The sequence below is a fragment of the Cucumis melo genome, chromosome 8 (assembly GCF_025177605.1).
Source record: "Cucumis melo cultivar AY chromosome 8, USDA_Cmelo_AY_1.0, whole genome shotgun sequence".
In the NCBI taxonomy this organism is placed as follows: Eukaryota; Viridiplantae; Streptophyta; class Magnoliopsida; order Cucurbitales; family Cucurbitaceae; genus Cucumis; species Cucumis melo.
Window position 1 is genome coordinate 6444304 of NC_066864.1, and position 21172 is coordinate 6465475.

The 21172-nt window shown below is 28.1% G+C and overlaps 4 protein-coding genes across 4 annotated transcripts; 3 read left to right on the forward strand and 1 right to left on the reverse strand.

Annotated features, from left to right (window-relative positions):
• Positions 1 to 172: 172 nt before the first annotated feature.
• On the reverse strand, positions 173 to 1575 carry LOC103485182 (chitinase 1-like). Its single transcript, XM_008442678.3, has 3 exons — positions 1062 to 1575; positions 812 to 962; positions 173 to 710 (listed from the first exon to the last, which is right to left on the reverse strand). Exons 1-3 carry the CDS (start codon positions 1495 to 1497, stop codon positions 344 to 346), a joined length of 954 nt encoding a protein of 317 aa, XP_008440900.1. The 5' UTR covers positions 1498 to 1575; the 3' UTR covers positions 173 to 343.
• Positions 1576 to 8867: 7292 nt separating this feature from the next.
• LOC103485363 (endochitinase-like) lies at positions 8868 to 10132 on the forward strand. Its single transcript, XM_008442912.2, has 3 exons — positions 8868 to 9310; positions 9411 to 9555; positions 9642 to 10132. Exons 1-3 carry the CDS (start codon positions 9007 to 9009, stop codon positions 10018 to 10020), a joined length of 828 nt encoding a protein of 275 aa, XP_008441134.1. The 5' UTR covers positions 8868 to 9006; the 3' UTR covers positions 10021 to 10132.
• A 4970-nt stretch (positions 10133 to 15102) lies between these two features.
• LOC103485183 (endochitinase-like) lies at positions 15103 to 16417 on the forward strand. The gene is made up of 3 exons (XM_051088964.1): positions 15103 to 15414; positions 15639 to 15789; positions 15880 to 16417. Exons 1-3 carry the CDS (start codon positions 15120 to 15122, stop codon positions 16250 to 16252), a joined length of 819 nt encoding a protein of 272 aa, XP_050944921.1. The 5' UTR covers positions 15103 to 15119; the 3' UTR covers positions 16253 to 16417.
• A 2254-nt stretch (positions 16418 to 18671) lies between these two features.
• On the forward strand, positions 18672 to 21142 carry LOC103485185 (endochitinase-like). The gene is made up of 3 exons (XM_008442681.3): positions 18672 to 19129; positions 19243 to 19393; positions 20639 to 21142. The coding sequence occupies exons 1-3, from the start codon at positions 18673 to 18675 to the stop codon at positions 21006 to 21008; spliced, it is 978 nt and encodes a 325-aa protein (XP_008440903.1). The 5' UTR covers position 18672; the 3' UTR covers positions 21009 to 21142.
• The last annotated feature ends 30 nt before the right edge of the window (positions 21143 to 21172 follow it).

Here is a 21172-nt window from a genome sequence, read left to right on the forward strand (position 1 = left end):
TCGATCTCAATCAAAATGTATCTGAATGTGTGATCATTAAAAGAATTAATAAAAAAAATGCTATTTGTAAAACATAAAAGACTTTGAGTGTTATTTCTTACAATTTCCATAAAATTGTATACAAATATTCTTCGCTTTTGACGTTATTACAAGAAAACAATAATCAAACTGATTTGTTTCAATGGAAAAGTGAATGCATAATTCTCCTCTTTATTGAAAGATAATACAATGTCTAATAACTCACTCATACTAGTGATCTTTTACAATTATAACAATAAAAAAGACCCTTTATTGTATTGCATAGTATTAATTATAATTTATAAGGGTGAATCAATGTTTTAATTTAGAAAGACTGTTGATTGTAGCAATCCAAGTTACTGCCATAACCAATACCCAATATGTCGCAGTATCGTTTGTAAAATCCAATTCGATCTTCAACTCTAGAGTCGGGGCCATGCCCACATTCGAGTCCACCATTGATGATGTTGGTGAGGACACCATAGCCAGGGACTCTTCCGGCGGCACTGTCAGCGCTAGAAGGTTGCCAATTGCCGGTAATAACATTGTGACATGATGGTTTGTTTCCTTGCGGTGTCATCCAAAACCAAATGGCTGCTTTGAATGATATAATAGCATTTGTGGCTACCAAATCAGGGTTGCTTAGCAAATTCAAACTTAGTGCATTTCCTGCTGGCCCGTAGTTGTAGTTGCTATAACCAAGTATACAATTTTATATATGAGTTAGGATTAAACTTAACCAAAAATACTGAGATATTTTTTTTATTTAATATGGGGGGCCTTATATACTTACTGAGTTAGTTGGATTGGTCCACGACCATAATATTTCTGACCAGAAACACATGGCCATTGGCTGCTAGGTGTGCAATACACATCTTGATTTATCTCCCTTATGAAACAATATCCCCATGCATATGGACCATCCGGTGCAGAAGCCCATCCTCCTACATCAGGAACAAAATTTGTTTAATTTTCAAGTCAACAGCATTGAAATGAAACTAAATTTTTTTAGAAAAAGAAAAAGATATAGTTTTGAAACAAACCAGTAGTCTCATGAGAAGTTTGACCGAAAAAAGCTGCAAGCTCTCTCTTACGAGTAGCGTCGTCTCCCGTGGTACCAAAGCCAGGAAAGGATTGAGCAGCAGTAATGAAAGCATTGTAGGTATAGAATCCATTACTCGGACATCTAGAATCCGTACTATATTTGAGCATTTGTTTGTATAGGCTTTCGGTAATGATACTTCCTACACCACTACCGGAGGGTGTAGAGGGTGGTGTAGGACTAGTCGAGCCCCGGCATTGGCTTTGGCAACCGTCTTTACAATAGGCGTCAGTGTCGCCGCACCAACCGTATTGGCTACAGCAGAGGTTGTTGGGGCATAGAGCTCCATTGGCCTGCCGCCCGCATTGCTCCGCTGAGGTAGATCCTAAAAGAAATGCAAAGGCTAAGATTATAAGGCAGCTCAGCTGGGACTTCATCGTTTTTGTATTTTTCTTTTGTTTGTGTTTCAAACTAGAAAAGATGTGATGAAAAAGATTAGGGGAAGTGAAGATATTTATAGGATGACATTTTGGGGTGGAATGTTAGTATATAAAATATGAAGTAGATATCAAATTTGGATTGTTTGGAATAACTTGACCACAATCTTTGTTTATTATTGTAATTATATTGTTGGTCGTAGAGCCAATTTGATCGATCTTCTTCTTTTTTTTAATCTTTGACATCATAATTGATGGGAGTGATTGGTGAGGTCACCCCATTCCTTAAGTTTGAATAGTCTCACTAATTCTACTTTTTAGGGCAAAACTCTTGTAGGACAAGTCAATATTGATTTCCTATGACTCTCTCTCAATAATTAAATCATAATTAATTACGTGATTAATAAATTTTTATATATTTTTTCGATCATAGTAAAAGTGGAATGCATAGCAACAAGAGCATATGAAATTTAAGGGATGCAAACAGTAATTTTTTATTAACAATATTTCGATGCATTGTAATTACAAAGGTAATGATAGTACGAGTGTGCTAATTCTTTGAATTAATTATTATGTATATTATTATTACAAGCAAATTTCATGTTAAATTCATGTCACAATGTAGTCTATGATTAGTAATTAAAATTTATATGCTTTCATACAAACACTCCTACTTTAAATAGTTATTACATCAGGATTTTTTCTTATCAAATCGTAAAAGTTAATTACGAAGTTTTATCAAATTATAAGGAATGGATAGAAAGAAATTAAACTAACCACATTGGCTCTGACAACCGTCTTTACAATAGGCGTCGGTGTCACCGCACCAACCGTATTGGCTGCAGCAGAGGTTGTTGGGGCATAGAGCTCCATTGGCTTGCCGCCCACATTGCTCGGCTGAGGCAGCTCCTAACAATGCAAAGGCTAAGATTATAATTATAAGGCAGCTGTGGCACTTCATTGTTTTTCTTTTTTTCTTTTGTTTGTGTATCAAACGAGAAAAGATATGATGAAAAAAGATTAGGGGAAGTAAAGATATTTATAGGATGACATTTTGGTGGAATTTGAAAAGCTAATATATAAGATATGAAATGGATATCAAATTTGGATTGTTTGGAATAATTAACTTGACCGCAATCTTTGTTTATTATTTTAATTATATTGTTGGTCGTCTTCCCAACTTGATCCATCTTTTTCTTCTTTTTAATCTTTGACATCAAGTATAATGTCACCCTTTGAGTTTGAATAGTCTCACTACTTCTACTTTCTAGGGTAAATCTCTTATAATGTAAATCAATATTATTATGTACAGCCCCTCTTTCTATTATTCAATCATAATTAATTATGTGTTCAATAAATTTTGATGTATTCTTTGATGCATACTGGTGCATATATAGAATCTATGGGATACAAACAATAATTGCTTATTAATGATATTTCAATGGAGTGTAATTATAAAGGTAAAATATATTAAAAAATGTTTAATTATAAAAATTATCACGTAATAACTTGTAATCAAATATCTATGTGAATTATTGCACAAAAATAGATGTACAATGTCGTTATTCTACATGCTATCAAATGTTTTTCTTTTAAGATAGATAGATATTTGTATATCTCACTTCACACAAAAAAAAAAAAAAAATCACATACATACACCCATATATACACATGTATATCTATATATTTACTAATTTTAAAAATAATTTTTTAACAAATATGACACAAGTCCTAAATCCTATAAATAAATAAATATATATAGAGAGAGAGGATTTAGGATTATTTGTTAAAAAATTATTTTTAAAATTAGTAAAATAAATTAAAATATTTATAAAATATAAAAAAAAAATTAGATTATATAAATATAGATATATGGAATTAAAAAATGTTGGGTTGTTGGTCAGTTCTTTTTCCTCTCAATTTTTAGATATTGATTGTTTCTTTTCTTTTCTTTGTTTTTGGTACATATAATGTAATAATTGTGAGGGGGACAGTAGTCCTTTATTCACGTTTTGGTTTTTGATCTTTTCAACTTTGATGTCTTAGAGGAAAGGATAAGATCAACGATGATGTAATGATACCTCAATTACACCCAATTTAATATACATATGTATATATGTATATATGTATATATGTATATATGTATATATGTATATATGTATATATGTGTGTGGCCAATGTTGATTTGTGTATACTTAACTTTAAAAGGGTTTTATCAACTACAATCATGAAATAAAAATCGAATCTATTTTCTTCTTTCACGTTTGGTTGAATTAGATCTCAAGGGAAATTTATAATTCGAACTAATTAAACTCCATTAATTAATTAGATTCTTTTTTATAATTACTTTTAAAAATCACCTATTTATCAATTTTCGACATGCATGTGTACGTATTTTCAAAGTTTGTTTTAAAAATTGACTACTTACATAAATACAAATACTACTTTTTAATTATTTGTTTTGTACAGATTTCTTCAAACAAAAAACTAAAGTAACGGTTGCAAAAATTTAGAACTAAAATTCAAATGATTATTAAGTGAGAATTTAAATTAATTAATATAACTCCTAAAATTTGGAAGTATAAATTGATATTTTAATTTAAATAAAGTTCTAAATGTGTTTAATAGTAGATGTAATTTACTAGTTAAATTTTTAAATTGACTCATCATTGATTAATTTTAAAAAACTGGATTATTTGTAATTTTTAATAAAAAATTACTTCAGATGTCAAAATTGTATGATATTCTATCTGAAAAAATTTGATATATTTTGTAGTTATTTTATCATTTTATAATATTGTATGATTTATATTAAATTTGATATTAATTTGGAAAACAAATTGAGTTAATAATACAAAATATTATAATTTAAATGACTATTTTTAAATGTAACAAAATAAATCAAAATATCTACAAAATATTAAGAAAACATAATGTACGATGGACTACACTACTATACATATTTGTCAATTTGACATCCTTTAAAACGATTTTTATTTTTTTAAAAAAATATATATTTTAAAGTAATTTTATATTTTAAGTTTAAAATTTGAAAATATCGAAAACATAAAAATTGAAAAAATGATTGTAGACGTCAAAAAAACTACTAAACATATCTATAAATATAACAAAATTTTATAATTTTTAATGCTAAAAAAATTAACTTATTTTATATATAAGAATTATAAAAAAAATTACGAAAAATTACCCGAAATAGCGAAAGAAGAAAATTGAAACTATAAATATGAAAAATTGATAGTTAACTTGTCTAATAAGCCTAAAATGTTATGAATAAATAAATTGTAACACACACATAAAACATATATACTAAAATTAATATATATATATATATATATATATATATATATATATATATATATATATATATATATATATATATATATATATTTAACTTTGAGTGTTTGCAATACACAATCTAAATATTAGATCATGGAAAATCCAAATCTATTATTTTAAGTTACGTAAATTTAAATCAAATGGTTTTGTTATTGTCTTTGACTTAGACTTTCCTCCTGGGGAAAACACAAAAACAATTAAAGTCAAATTAGATATAATATAGTTCACAAACTTCATTAGTATAAAGTGGTGGGATGGATTTGATAGAAAGAAATCAAACTTTTTTTATTATAAATTTTGACCATTCATATATACTTCTTTAAGTTTATAGTATTAAGTTTCTCTTTTGACATTTTGGTGAACACTTCTACATTTCATGGATTCGAGTCCAAATCCATAGTTTAATTTTTAAATAAGTATAATCATTGTTATTATTATGAAGCAACATTTTTTAGTTTTTTAATAGCAACGTAACGTATGGTCACGTTATTAGAATGTTTAATATTGAATGGTTTCTATATTCCTCCATTAGTTATTTATGGAATTAAAGGAAAAAATCTTTTTGACCCAATTAGAGGAAAGGAAAATAACTAATTTGACCAAATAATATGAATTTTTTTTGGTCCTCATCTAACTAAAAGAAAAGGATTTAATCCATAAAAATAAGGAAATCTTTCATAAATGTAAACTATTTATAGTGCGTATAATAAATGGTATAAGGTTAATCATTTTAAAACATATGAGGTTTGCCCTTTCATTTATCTTTTCTTGCAAAATTTAAAATATAGTATATAAAGAATCTTGAAAATAAAATCATTTAGATTAAAGTAGCCAAATGTAAAAAATTGTTTAAAAAATAAACGATTATGTAAAAAAAACAAAAGATCATGTAAAAAAAACAAAAGATCGTCTATAAAAAATTTTGAAAAAAACCATTTGGATTGAATTAGCCAAATGTAATAAAAAAAGTAAAGTGTAAATAAATCTAAACGATCGTGTACCAAAATTAAACGATGAAATTGAAAAGATAAATTGTAGTCATACCTAAACGATCACGTATAAATTGTAGGTATATTTAAACGATCGCGTATAAATTATAACCATATCTAAACGATTGCCTTGTAGCTATATCTAAACGATCGCGTATATATTGAACAAGATCTAAACGATCGCGTATCAAACAATAACGAAATCTAAACAATTACAAATATATTACGCGCGTGTTATTGACAATATGGTTGATGGAACATTTTTTATATTATAGACAAATGAGCCTCTAGACTTTTTCTATTTTAGAAATTATTTAAATATTTTACCGCTTTTTTATATTTTTGAAAACAGCCCTAAAACAAATTCTTTGGTTTAAATTCCTTTATTCTAAAGCATAATGACGTGGCAAAATTTAAGTAAAATTAAAAAAAAAAAATTCTTATATAATACTTGTAAGATACATGAACATTTGACCTTTTCATTGTTAATTAATTTTAAAATGCAACACATATTATCTTTAGGAGATATATACATAACTCCATTCAAGTATAGTATGATAGTGACTATGACGTTAAATGATTTTTTTTACTTCACACAATTTGGATATATTCTAACCTTTAAATATATGGAAGTCGGTTGAATTAAGATGTATTTGAAATACGTTTTCTAGAGATTAATTTAAAAATTAAATCATTTAAAAAAACTAATTGATTATAACCATCCTTTCAAAAAAACTTTGAAAGTGTATTTTAGTTTTCAAACTTTTCGTGTCATTTCAACGATAATTTTGATTTGATTTGATTGAACCAATTTGTGAATAAAGCAATTTGGGTATGAAAGGACAGCGTCTGAAGACCAATCAATACATTTTTGTGATACTACTTCTTAAGATTTTCACAAATATATTTTGTTTTTCATATTTTTGTTTGAAATTAAGTCAATTGCTTTTTGTTGTTACAAAGAAAGATCGAGAATGTTCGATGTGTTTTATGATTTTAGGAAAAATCAAGTTTTTAGGTAATCATTCTTTTTATTCTTAACTTATTTACAAATATAACAAATATATAATTTTATTGTTTAAGATAATTTAATTAAATTTGATAATAAATTACTCTTCCTTTGGTTTTGTTCTTACATTTCTTTTATCGACATTTAATTTTTCAAGCGAAGTTTGCTAGAGGCCTCACTCGATATATGTGTGGGGGGGGGGGGGGGGGGAATAATTTGAATTTTTTCTCTTTTAATTTTTTGTAAATTACATACATACATACATATACATATATATATATATATATATATATATATATATATATATTTATCTAAGAAAAATTATTTTTTTAGTCCGTAGGTTTTGATGAATATGTGTGTTTGATCCATGAGTTTTAAAAATGTACTTTTTTAGTTTTTTTAAAAAATAAGTTTAAAAACTACCTCAAATAACTCTTTATTTTTATTTTAAATAATTATGTGACCTTTTAAATTAGAAAAATAACTTCTAAAAATCATTTTTAAAAATTATAATTATATAATTATTTTGAAAAATCAAACATAAAATACATTTAGAACATTATAATAAACGGGATAGTTGCAAATGTAGCAATTATATTCAAAATAATTAAGTATATAGCAACATTTTAAAAAAATTGCAAATATAGCAAAATCTATCAATGATAGGAGTCTATCACCGATAGACCATGTAGCAAATGTTGGTCTATCACTGACAAACCATAAGAGTCTATCAACGAAAGAAGTGTATCACTGATAGATTTTGCTATTTTTGCAATTTTTTTAAAATATTGCTACATACTTAATAATTATTCTAAAAATTGCTAACTATTATAATTACCCATTTTTTTATAAACTTGAGAATTGAAAATGTCTATTTTTTTAAATTCAGAGACTAAAAGCTAGCCGATATTTATCAAAATTTAAGAACTAAATAGATAGTTTTTCCTAAAATCTAAAAGTGTTTTAGAGTGGTACCATAATAACTTCTACTAATATGTGTCACATAATAACTTTTAGGAGATTGTGATACATGCCAATGTTAGCCAACTAATTAAAAGTTGTATTATTAGAATCTAACAAATTAATTTGTAGTACTTCTATAATATAAAATCTTCATATTTTGTTGGTACTATGAATTTATTTTTTATAAAATAATAATAATAATAATAATAATAATAATAATAATAATAAAACTCAAATTAATTTTTATATATTTTATTTTATTTTACTTTTAATAAGAATGTTCACGTGGAAAATGAAATACTATATTACTATATTGTTTTCAAGATCAAAATACAAGAAAGGGACCTATAAGTGGTGCATTAATTTTGTTGGTCCCTCCACTTGAATGGCAACGTTATCATGGATAGAACACTCATCAACTTCTTTAAATATTATTTTACCCACATACTCTTTTTAATTTCCAAAACTCTCTACTTTCATTTTTTTTTTCTTTTACTTCTCATTCATTAATTATCTTATAAATTCTGAATTTCACTCAAAAAGCTTAAAATAATCCATAAAATATCATTTTTTATATGAATTTTCAAACCACTCTTCGATATCATGACCTAAAAATTATTTAAGTTAATGATTGAAAACAAATTTTAACATTATATCATCGAGTAATATTAATCATTTAAATACTATATTTCGTAAATAATTTTAATAAAATGTTGATGAAAATATTAAAAATATTATTTAAATCTAAAATAAATAAACATGTTGCAAAACGAAAATTCATAAGGGATAAATATTCCTAATTTTATAGTAAAATCTAATCTGAACACCCTTATTTAAAGTTGATAATATTATAAAGACCATGTGATAGGCAAGCAAAAGAAATTAATGATTATTAGGATTGTAATTATTTATATAAAGTATCTAGATTAAGAATAAGATACTAAATGAAGTAGAATTTAATAACAGTGGAAACTGTTTTATATTTCTTTTTGCAGTGAGTGTGGTTTGAATTAATAAATCAAAGTTTGTACAATAAAAATGTGAACTTCACTCCTTATTCGGTTCTTATAGATTTTCGAGACTACACAAACTATTTTATCAATTTGTTTCAATCATCTTATTTTTAGTACAACAACGACATACAATATAATAGCATCAAAATCTCCAATTGAAAGTGTGAAAGTGAAGAAAATGAAGATACTGCTATTAATTTGCTTACTCTTTAGTTTGTTATGGGGACGGGGAGTGCCTTCAACAACTCCTTCCCCTAATGAAGGAGACGATGTGGGAAACCTCATTACCCCCACAATGTTCAATGAAATGTTCAAGCATCAAAAGGATCCTGAGTGTGAAAGCCAAGGGTTCTATAGTTACCAAGCTTTTATTACAGCTGCTCGTTATTTCAGTCGCTTTGGGTTTGCCACGACCGGAAAACCTTCCGTTCGAAAGAGGGAGGTAGCCGCTTTCCTCGCCCAAACTTCTCACCAAACCACCGGTTAGTAAGTATACAAATATAACAATAATTGAACTTCGAGAGAGGTAGCTGTGCTCGTTATCATAACTTGATTGTTTATTTGAAAAAAAAATGTGTGTAGGTGGATGGGTTGCTGTACCGGATGGTCCAACTTTCTGGGGATATTGCCGTATAAAAGAAACAACAAATGATTCATATTGCGATCCAAAATGGCCTTGTGCTCCTGCTCAAAAATACTACGGTCGTGGACCCATGCAACTCCAATAGTACTATTTAACTACACCTTTATATCGTTGATTATATACCGTTGATTATACTAAATGTTGACACTATTTTTTTCCCTTGAAATTAGCAACTTCAACTATATGAAAGCTGGTAAAGCATTAGGATTGGATTTGTTGAAGAATCCAGATTTGTTAGCTACAGACCCAGTTGTGTCATTCAAAACAGCCATTTGGTATTGGATGACATCGCGAGGCCTAAACATACCATCGTGTCACGATGTTATCATCGGCAAATGGCGTCCCACAAAAGCGGACATAGCTGCTCGAAGACTCCCGGGTTTTGGTGTCATTACGAACATAATCAACGGCGGAGAAGAATGTGGACATGATGCTGATACATCTGTTCTTGACAGATTTGAATTTTTCATGCGTTACTGCAAGATGATGGGTATCAAAACAGGAAAACACATCGATTGCTTTTTTCAACAACCTTTTACCCGAATGTAATGGTTGCTAAGACCTTTCTTTCGATTGTCATTACCTTTTTAAATAATTGCTAGCAATTGTGTTTTTCTTAAAATTTGTTGTTTTATAAAGTGAATTAGTGTTTGATAAATTACTTTATATGCTTCAACAACGTAACTAGTTGATTATAGGTGTTTAGGTAAATAATATCATATTATCATTTTTAGATATAATGACTGAAATGATCATCAGCTTATTATTGATTTTTTTATAATTATTCAAAATTGATATATAAAATAAAAAAAACATTTTCAAATATAGTATAATAAGTTAAAATATATACAAAATTGTATAAGAGCGTATCTCGTATTGATAGAATTTAAAATTTTACCCATGACACAAAAACTACGTCACGTTTCTTCTCAAATCACCACTCTTATCCTTCTTTTTAAACCACTACTTCTATTCGTTCTATGATCGATCTCAAAATTAGGACCCAAATAAAATTTTGGTTTCTTAACAAATGCAACGATGATATCATTGACGACATTTAATTTGGTTGTTGATGTTATACCATAAGAAACAAATTACATCAAGATTTACAATGATTTGATTGGTAATTAGTAAAAAATTAATCGATAATCAGTAAGATAATTATTATATTATATTGTAAACTCTACTTCTTATTTGATCGTGTTAATATAATTTTTGCGTAAGTAGTGAAAATAATAAATTTTGGTGGTGCAAAAGTTTCTAAATTTTTAATTAAAATATTGTTTAGAATTTTTCTTTTAATTTAATTTGGTGCGAATAATAATAATAAGATAGATCTTGAGATGCAAGCCAACTAATATCCATCTTTGTTAGAATCTAATTAAATGAAGGGGAAGTGCTTTTGTAGGTCCACTCCACTTGAATGGCAACTTAATAATAGTCAATACATCATAGAGCACTCGTCAATTTCAATTAAAATAATAAATTAGATTTTAGATCTTATTTTAGTCTCATCCTTTTAAACTTTTACCCCTAATAATTCTTTTTTCTTTTAAGTCATTTTTAGACTTTAATTCATTTATATATCAAAAATTTTCTTACGGTTTGAAAATTGATGGATTTGGTACAATTTATATGTAAATATATATTGAAATCCAACTAAAGAATTGCGTATATAAATGGAGAATATCTTATAAGAAAAATAAAATGACGAAAACTTGTGTTTAAAATATATATAATATCAAACTAACATGAAGATATAGAGGGAGATATGTTATTCCCTTGAAAGTGATATCAAATCATGTCTTTGGTTTAGTTACTATATCGGTATAAGTTTGGAGTGTCAAATAAAAAAGTTGTATTGAACCTCGAAGCCAAATTCACATAAGGGAATCATAAATTTCTATGTGAAATACTTTATCTATAAAATCTGGTATGAACACATCTAGTTAAAGTTAATGAATATTAAATCGCCATGTGATAAGCAAGCAATGAAAGCAAATTAATGATTATTATGATAGTAATTCATATAAAGTTTCTAGATGATTAAAGTAAGATGTTAGAAGATATGTATATAATATAAGGATGGTCATAAGAATTATACTATAATATAAATTCTACTTTTTACTTGGTCTAAAGAATTTGTGGTCTAACAACTAAAAGAAATAACTTTTTTGTACTTTATCAACATCTTAGGTTCTATATGTATTTCTCATACTTCACAAACTCTATTGTTTGATTATCTTGATCATTTTTTTTTTTTTTATGGAAATAGAGATCAGACCTTCAACTGCTGGAAAAGAATGTCTGATCAATTATTTTTGAACAAACATCTTTTTAAGCGTGGGTTTGAGATGCTTAATAAATGAAAAAAAGAAACACTTTTGTTTTAAAGTGGGAATCTAAAGCTTTCTCCTTCATGACCTGAGTTGTATATAAATGTGGACATGCAAAGAATTGCATTCTTTTCTCCGCAACGTATAATAATAATTTGAAAATTCAGTACATCGAAAAGTGAAGTGAAAATAAAAATGAAGATTTTGTTTTGTCACTAAAATGCTTATAAGTTTTTGGATTTGTAATTATGGGGAGTGATTGGCCGTAGCTCCGGCCACAAAGAGACGACGATATGGATCATGTGGGAAAGTTCATAAATGCTGCAATGTTCATTGCGATGTTTAAACATATCAAAAGGATCCATTTATGTCAAAGCCAAGGGTTTCTATATATAGTTATGAAGCTTTTCTTGCAGCTTCCGGTTAATTACTTCGCAACTTCGGGTTCGTCAGAACTGGAAAATTTTCTACTCGAAAGGGAGAGTTAGCAGACTTCCCACCAAAACACAATAACATTCTTTATAAGGTCCAAATTATTAACGTGGCCGGAATGATACAGTCTTATAAAATGAATGGAAGTTAATTAATTAAGCTTCTCAGATCATGATCTCTATACGAAAATATTAACTCTTTTAAATGTGAGAGTGGATTGTTCTTTAAATTTGTGGTGTAATAGGAGGATGGCCGACTGCACTGCGAATGGTCCACTTACATGGGGATATTGCAAAAGAAATCACAGATGATTATTCTTATATTGTGCTCCTCGTCAAAAATACTATGGTCGTGGACCCATGCAACTCCAATACTATTTGACCACTCTCTATCCTTTTTTTGTTTAGATCAATTATAATGAATAATGATAATATTGATAACAATATATTGCTGATATAATTTTAGCAACAACAACTATGACGAATTAGCTATGGTAAAGCATCAGGATGGGATTTTTTAAAGAACCCAGATTTGGTGGCTACTGATGCAGCTGTTTGTGTCATTGATGACGGCGACTTGGTTTTGGATGACATTACAAGAAAACAAACCACCACGTCTCATGATGTTATGACGGTAAATAGAACCCACGTAAGATGAGATAGCTGTTGAAATGTTATAAGGTTACTTCTCTCACTGTCAATTGTTTTTTAGATGGAACTTCATACTATCAAACAATAGCAGTTTGATCGAATATATGGATCATAGGTATAAAATTTACATCGACATCCATGTTGTTTCTGTCGATATTCATCGAAATTAGCATTTTATCGATATTGCCATCGAAATTTAAATAAAATTAAGATGATTTAGATATTTTCATCGACATCGATGTTTTAAAATTTGCCTTAGACGTATCTGTTTTTTTACATTTCTTTGGTAGAGAAACGTGCCGTATCTCTCATTGCATGCTCCTAATTTAGTCATGTCCATAAAATAATATTAAAGATGCAAACAAATAAAGCTATTGAGTTTCAATATAACATTACTATATGTGACATTCTCACACGGAATTTTGTATTTGAACTTTATTGATAGAACGGTGGTATACACTGAAGAGAGAAAGATTTGCTTATATAAGTCAATAAGGAGTAAGGCAGATGAATTAACAATATTTGAGGGAGTTTGATGGTCTTAATTTGTTCGAGAGAATGATTATTAATAAATTTGCAATTGAAGTTTACATTGGCAAGATCAAATAAATAAATAAATTGTATTATAAATAAATTAATTTATACTTTTATAAACTACATTGAAATTTTAACCTTAATCTTTATTCATTAAAGCAAGTGTATTTGAAACAAATGATAATTAATTACTTTCAAAACTACACAGTAATCATACTGTCCTGTCAAAACTAATCAAAAATTTCCATCTACAGTACAAGACATGTTTAGTCGTAATTTTAAAATTGTTAAATTTATTTTTATCATTTTAAAAATTATTTAAAAAACATTTTTAATCATTTAAAATCAATTTAGTTTTCAATTTTATACTTAAATACAATTTTCATATCATCAAAATTAGTTTTCAAAAATTAAAAACATGTGTTAGGTGATTTTGACAAGGATAAAAGTACTTTTTACCATTTAAAAGTTCAATATTCAAATCTCTCCTCTATAATATCAATATTAAATTGGCCATGTGATAGGTAAGGGAAATAAATAAATTAAACACTAACTATATAAATGTATTTCTAATTAAAAGGAAAAAAAAAAAGCATGTATTTACAATATCTAATAAAGTTGTAAGAGACGTCGTAGTGGAAAGATAAAGCATTGATCTTTTCGACCACTTGAATGACAACCAAATATTGGATGGAGCACTCATCAATTTCAATTAAATTAATATACATTTAATAATATTTTAATCTCATCACCGTCAATTTCAAAATCGTATATTTTAGTTTAGTTTATGGATTTTAATAAATTTTAAATTTAATAATTATGATTAATTTGTTCCCTTCTTTTTTAAAAAAATTGTTATTCTTTATCCAGTTTTAACGCTAAACAAACTCTAGAACATACAAATTAATATGATATTTTAACATGTCTAAAACATAAAAATAATTAAATTAACCATTTCTTTTTGGAAGTTCTTATAAATTAAAAAATGAAATTATTTACGTAATACAACGAAAAGAATATTTCTATCAATATATCATTGATAAAATTTAAAAGTTTATTATATTATATAAACATTTTAATTTATTTTGTTATATTATATATAATTTTTAATTCATAAGAACATGTAGGGTTTTGACGGGAAATGAACCATATATTATATTTATTATTTTATGATACACGTGTATTTTTATTTTATATTATTCATTTTTCCCTCTTCTTTTAAGGGTAATTATAATGGATAGCAATTTTTAGAATAATTATTAAGTATGTAGCAATATTTTAAAAATTTTGCAAATATAGCAAAATCTATCGGTAAAAGACTTCTATCGTTGATAGACTCTTATGGTTTATCAGTGATATACCAACATTTACTACATGTTCTATAAGTGATAGACTCCTATCATTGATAAATTTTGACAGTTTTTGCTATATTTATAATTTTTTTAAAATAGTGTTATGTACTTAATTATTTTGAATATAATTGTTACATTTGCAACTATCTCTTCTTTTAAAGCGTGCCGTGACTTTCTATAATTAATAGAAATATAAATATATATATATATATATATATATATATATATATATATATATATATATATATATATATATATATATATATGAGTTTTGTGTATATATAAATAGGAAGAAGGAAATTGCATTTTTGTTCCAAAGATTCGAATTCAAAACTCAGAGAAAAATGAAGCTTTATTCATTATTAAGTTTGTTGTTTTTGGGTGTGTTATGGAGATCAGAGGGTGTAGCTTCAAGTTCAAATGACGATGTAGGAAGGCTCATTAACGTCACAACATTCAATGCAATGTTCAAATATCAAAAGGATCCACAATGTCCAAGCCAAGGGTTCTATAGTTACCAAGCTTTTTTAACTGCGGCTCGTTCCTTTGGTAAGTTAGGGTTCGCCACCACCGGAAAACTTGCTACTCGAAAGAGGGAGTTGCTCGCTTTCCTCGCTCAAACTTCTCATCAAACCACCGGTTAGTAGCACTCACTTAATACTACTTTTTATATTGTTATAATAATTATTGTTAATCCAGCTAATATGATATTAATTATTGAAAATGGAGGCATCTCTTCCCATTGGTATTTATAAGACAGAATATTCTCTATTGATTTTGAGATGTATATTGTTTCATGTTATTATCTTATAAAAATCACCACAAATTCTACTCATTCATTTAAGATTTTGATACATACATAGGAGGATGGCTAACTGCACCAGAAGGTCCACTTTTTTGGGGATATTGCCACATAAGAGAAAGCACTGAAGATTCCTATTGCAAAGCTGATCCTAAATGGCCTTGTGCTAAAGGCCAAAAATATTATGGTCGTGGACCAATGCAACTCAAAGGGTAAGTTAGGTTAAATAATTAATTACAGTACTCACAGATTTAATCTCTCCTCCTTAATTACAACTTTGGTTTACAATATATATTAACCAGAAATCAGAACTATGGCCAAGCTGGGAAAGCGTTGGGATTGGATTTGCTGAAGAACCCAGATTTAGTAGCTAAAGACCCAGTTGTATCGTTCAAGACAGCGATTTGGTTTTGGATGACAGCACAGGGAATCAAACCATCGTGTCATGATGTTATGGTGGGGAAATGGAAACCCACGGAAGCTGACAAAGCTGCTAAGAGAGTCCCTGGTTACGGTGTTGTGAGCAATATCATTGGTGGAAGTGAATGTGGGAGTGGTGCTAATACTGATGTTGCTGATAGATTTGGATTTTACGTAAGGTACTGCAAGATGTTGGGAGCCAATCCAGGAAAACACTTGGATTGCTTTTTTCAACAACCTTTCACTCGAATGTAATGCCCAATAACAACCTTCTTTAATTGTTTCAAAATTTAGAAAAAGAGGCTTGTAATAAACAATGGGAATAAAAGAATCGCAGAATCGTGGCTCTCGTTGGCCTAAAAACGAGATGAGATAGGAGGGAAATTGAACCACATATTTCTTAGTCTTCAACGATTATTTTATGTTGGTTGAACTAAACTCGATTTTTTTTTCATGATTCTCGAATTTCATTTTCTAATTGACATATTTTAAATTACAAAATTTTTAAAAATATTTATAAATATAACAAAATATCGCAACTTATCCAATATACATAAATAGTAATTTATTATAATGTGTAAACATATTAGTTCTTTTTGTTATTGCTCTCTATTATTTTTATTTCTAAGCTCTTAAACAAACTTTGTAATTTAAAATTAAGGGTAATTATAATGGGTTGCAATTTTACGAATAATTATTAAGTATGTAGCAATATTTTTAAAAAATTGTAAATATAACAGAGTCTATTGGTGATAGACTTCTATCGTTGATAAACTCTTATGGTCTATCACTGATAGACTCTTATCATCGATAGATTTTGACAGATTTTGCTATATTTGTAGTTTTTTAAAATGTTGATATATACTTAATTATTTCGAATATAATTGCTACATTTGCAACTATCTCTTAAAATTATAAATATATATAGTCAGACACAAAACCAAATCAATGAAAACCATCTAAACTACTATTTGATCTTTTAAATTTTAAGTTTTGAAATTTGTGGGATTGTTTATGGATAGGTACTTTCTAAATAAACAATTGACTTGTATGATAGGTTTGGATTATATTTTCAAATATAATTTAAAATATAAGTTATTTTGAAAAAAACTAAACTTTTTAGTAGCTACTCAAGATATATTCTTAGAGTATCTTAAACAATATTTAGGAAAATAAATTTAAACAAAAATTAGTTTTTTGAAGGAAAAAAATTTCTTAATTCAATCCGAACGGATCCTTACATTTTTCGTGTTTGTTCAATTAGGTCAATTTCAATTTATATACTATGGAATGTTGAATTTTAGTTTTGGTATTTTAAATTTTTTTTAAAAAAAATCTTATATTTAGTACATCATCAAAACTATTTTTTTTAATCAAAATTAGTTAAATAATAATAAAAAAAAATTCAAATAAAAAATTAAAATTTAATGTGTAAACCTATTTCTAGAATAGATTGTAAAAATGTTAATTGATTATAAGGAAAAATTAAAAAAGAAATGAATTTAAAAACTAATGGTAAGATGGTAGCTAGAGGCTGATAATTAAATTTAAGACTATTAATACTAAAATTGACATTAAAAAAAAATACACATGCTAAAGTTGAACAAAACTAAAAGGAGAAATCAACTAAAATGGAAATCTAACAAATTTTAAAAGAAAAAAAAATCTTTTCAAAATTTCAACTTAATTTTTTAAAACACTTGTAGATTGAAAAACTATATTGATAAATTTGTACAAATGTGTGTTTGAGTTCTTGAGATTAATCTTATATAAGACTCATTCATATTGGCCTCATTTTGGACCTACACAATATGATATGATATATTTAGTTACAAAAATATCTTTTGAATTTTTTCATTATGCAAGAACAATAATTTAGTTAAATAATGAACACCCACACCCAAACTTTTGAAAAGCTATGATATCTTGAAAATATATAAAATGGACATCAAGTGTTATGAGGACAATATATATGTACATATTAATTTGAATAAGTGAAAATATCTTAGTTCCTAGAAACTTTGTTTATAATTAATATATATGTTTTTTTTATAAATGGTTTTAGCTCAATTTGGTGGATGACTTTGACTATAGAGTATATATATATATATATATATATATATATATATATATATATATATATCTAATTATAATGCTTCAAAATGCCCATCTATGGTCACATTTTTCTTAAATATAATAATTCTAATTCAGTGTGTGGGTTAACTAGTATCTTTGAAGATATAGATTCATTAATTTACTTTTCGCGTTAATAATCATTCCCTTGTAAATTCGACGATGTTTTTTCAAAATAAAAGTTTGATAAATTATTTACATTTCATGTAACAAAACCATAAAGACAAGGTAAATATTTTGTTTATTTTTTACCATTTTCCTTTAAAATTATTTGATTTAAAATATAATATATTAAAAATGTTTTTGACATAAACTACAAAAGTATGAAAATTTAACTTAAATATTAATATATTTTGGCGAGTGCAAGAACTTAGGTAAATGATCTCATCAGCATCCACCACACACAGAAAACTCTTGGAAATCTTAAACTAAATCAACTAAATATCTACAATAATGGGGAATTTGATATAATTTTATTGTGGAAAGTTTAGGCCAAAGCTTTGTTATATAAAGGACAGGAAGTTTTCATTTTTACATGCAAGATGGAGCTTAAAAGAATGAAGAATGTTTATGCAATAATCATTTTCTTATCTTTTGCTTTGTTATTGTTTGGAGGGTCTGCTGAGCAATGTGGGTGGCAGGCCGGGGGCGCTGTTTGCCCCAACGGGCTGTGCTGCAGCCAATATGGGTGGTGCGGCACCGTCAATGCCTACTGTGGGGCGGGCTGCCAAAGCCAATGTCGTCGTCGTTCAACCCCGGCTCCTATCCGTGGTGGCGGTGGTGGTGGAGGCTACATTGGTCGGCTAATCAGGGAGGACACTTTCAACCAAATGTTTAAGTATAGTAATGATCCAAGATGTCCCAGCAATGGATTCTATAGCTACCGTGCTTTTCTTACTGCAGCTCAATCCTTTAATGGCTTTGCTACAACGGGAGATGAGGCCACTCGTAAAAGGGAGTTGGCGGCTTTCTTCGGCCAAACCTCTCAGGAAACTACGGGTTAGTTTAAGGATTTTGCTCTTTTCTTATAAAAAAAATGTTGTTTGTTTAGATATGGAAGCTCATGTAAATTAATGGTTTTCTTTTTTTAAATTGTGGTTTATGGTATATAGGAGGATGGGCAACCGCACCGGATGGTCCATATGCATGGGGATATTGTTTCGTAAGACAACAATATCAGAGTACTTACTGCTCACCTAGCTGGGATTGGCCTTGCGCTTCTGGCCAACAATATTACGGACGTGGACCTATCCAAATCTCTTAGTAATTCTTATACTTCATTCCTTCGTTTCTTTTTTTAAGTATCTTCGGTATTTATTTTTTTGAACTGTATTTTATTTGATCTATGTATTTTATTTGATCTATGTATTTTCTGAATAGGTTTTAGCTTAATGGGTTCATTTTCTTTTTGTGGGAGTTGGGTAGAGTAAATTATTAATCCAACTTTTTGTGAAACAAGGTAGGTTTTTTTTATAGAGGATTCATTATAATTTAACTAATTTGAAGGTTTAGTGGAGTCAATTTGGAATTTTTAAAATCTGGATATGACTTTTAACAATATTGGTAGGGTGTTCAAAAAAACCGGTAACCCAACCAATCCGGATTACCCAACCTAAACCGAATGGATTGAGTTGGGTTAAATTTTATGTTGAGTTGGGTTGGGTTAGAAAATTAGAGAAAAGAAGGTTTAGTCGGGTTGTCGGGGTTGTGCAAGTTAGGGATAGGGTTGACCCGGCCCAACCTGATTATAGATACATATATACACACCTAAAACCTAAAAGTAAATCTCATTTTAAATGAACATTCTATACTAAAATTTGAATGTATAATATATATATATAATATATATCACCTTGTAGTTTGAATAAGAATTTGTTCACCTTGCATATTGAAAAATAATGTGAAATTTTGTCTACATAAATTATGGAGAGATGAAAGAAAAAAAAAACTCGCGAACCCAACCCGAATTTTTTGGGTTGGGTTGGATTGGGTTGATCCTTACAAATTGAATCATAGGGTTCATCTTTTGCGATACTTTGGGTTGATCCATAATTTTCTTCCAACTCAGTTTATGTACACCCCTAAATATTGGTAGGAGGTGTATAACAAATCGAGATATTTAGAAATGGAACGGGTGTTTCATAGGTTTAATTTTGAAAAATCAAAATCCTCAAAACTAAATAGTTACCCACAGTAACATTTATCTTTTGTTTTTTGTTTTCAATATTAATTTATGCTTATTTTCTTTCAATTTTTGTTTACAGTGCTTTTTGTTTTCTTCAAAAGAAAAATCATTTACCGCTTTAGTTGAGTTATTTACATGGAGCATAGATATTTTGTTTTTGTATTATTTTAAAAGAAGTAATAATAAAAAAATTTAATCAATTTTCGCAATATGATTTGGTTTTTAAATATATTGGTAAGGAAGTGGATAGGTTGAAATAATTGATAGTTATAGTTAGATTATTAATATCTTAATCTTACGTGTTACTTTGATTTAACTATTAGCAATTACAACTACGGACAAGCTGGTCGAGCTTTGGGGTTGGATTTAATAAACAATCCAGATTTGGTAGCCACTGATCCAGTGATAGCATTCAAGACAGCCATTTGGTTTTGGATGACACCACAAGGAAACAAACCATCATCTCATGATGTTATTACTGGTCGGTGGCAGCCATCAGACTCCGATAGAGATTCGGGAAGATACCCCGGTTACGGTGTCATTACCAACATCATTAATGGCGGAGTCGAATGTGGAAGTGGTTATAATGATGCAGTCAATGGTAGAATTGAATTTTACAAAAGGTATTGTGACATGTTAGGTGTTAGCTATGGAGACAACTTGGACTGCTACTATCAAAGTTCTTTTGCTTAAACCTTCATAACAAAGTATAAGCAGAAATATATGTGAGAAAAACCTTAACATCAAAGTATGAGCAGAAATGTATGTAATGTAATAGTTTTTTGGAATAAATAATTTTTCTCACCTTAATAAAGGCAAGCCTGTTCATATGTGTGTGTGTGTTTGATTCTATATTT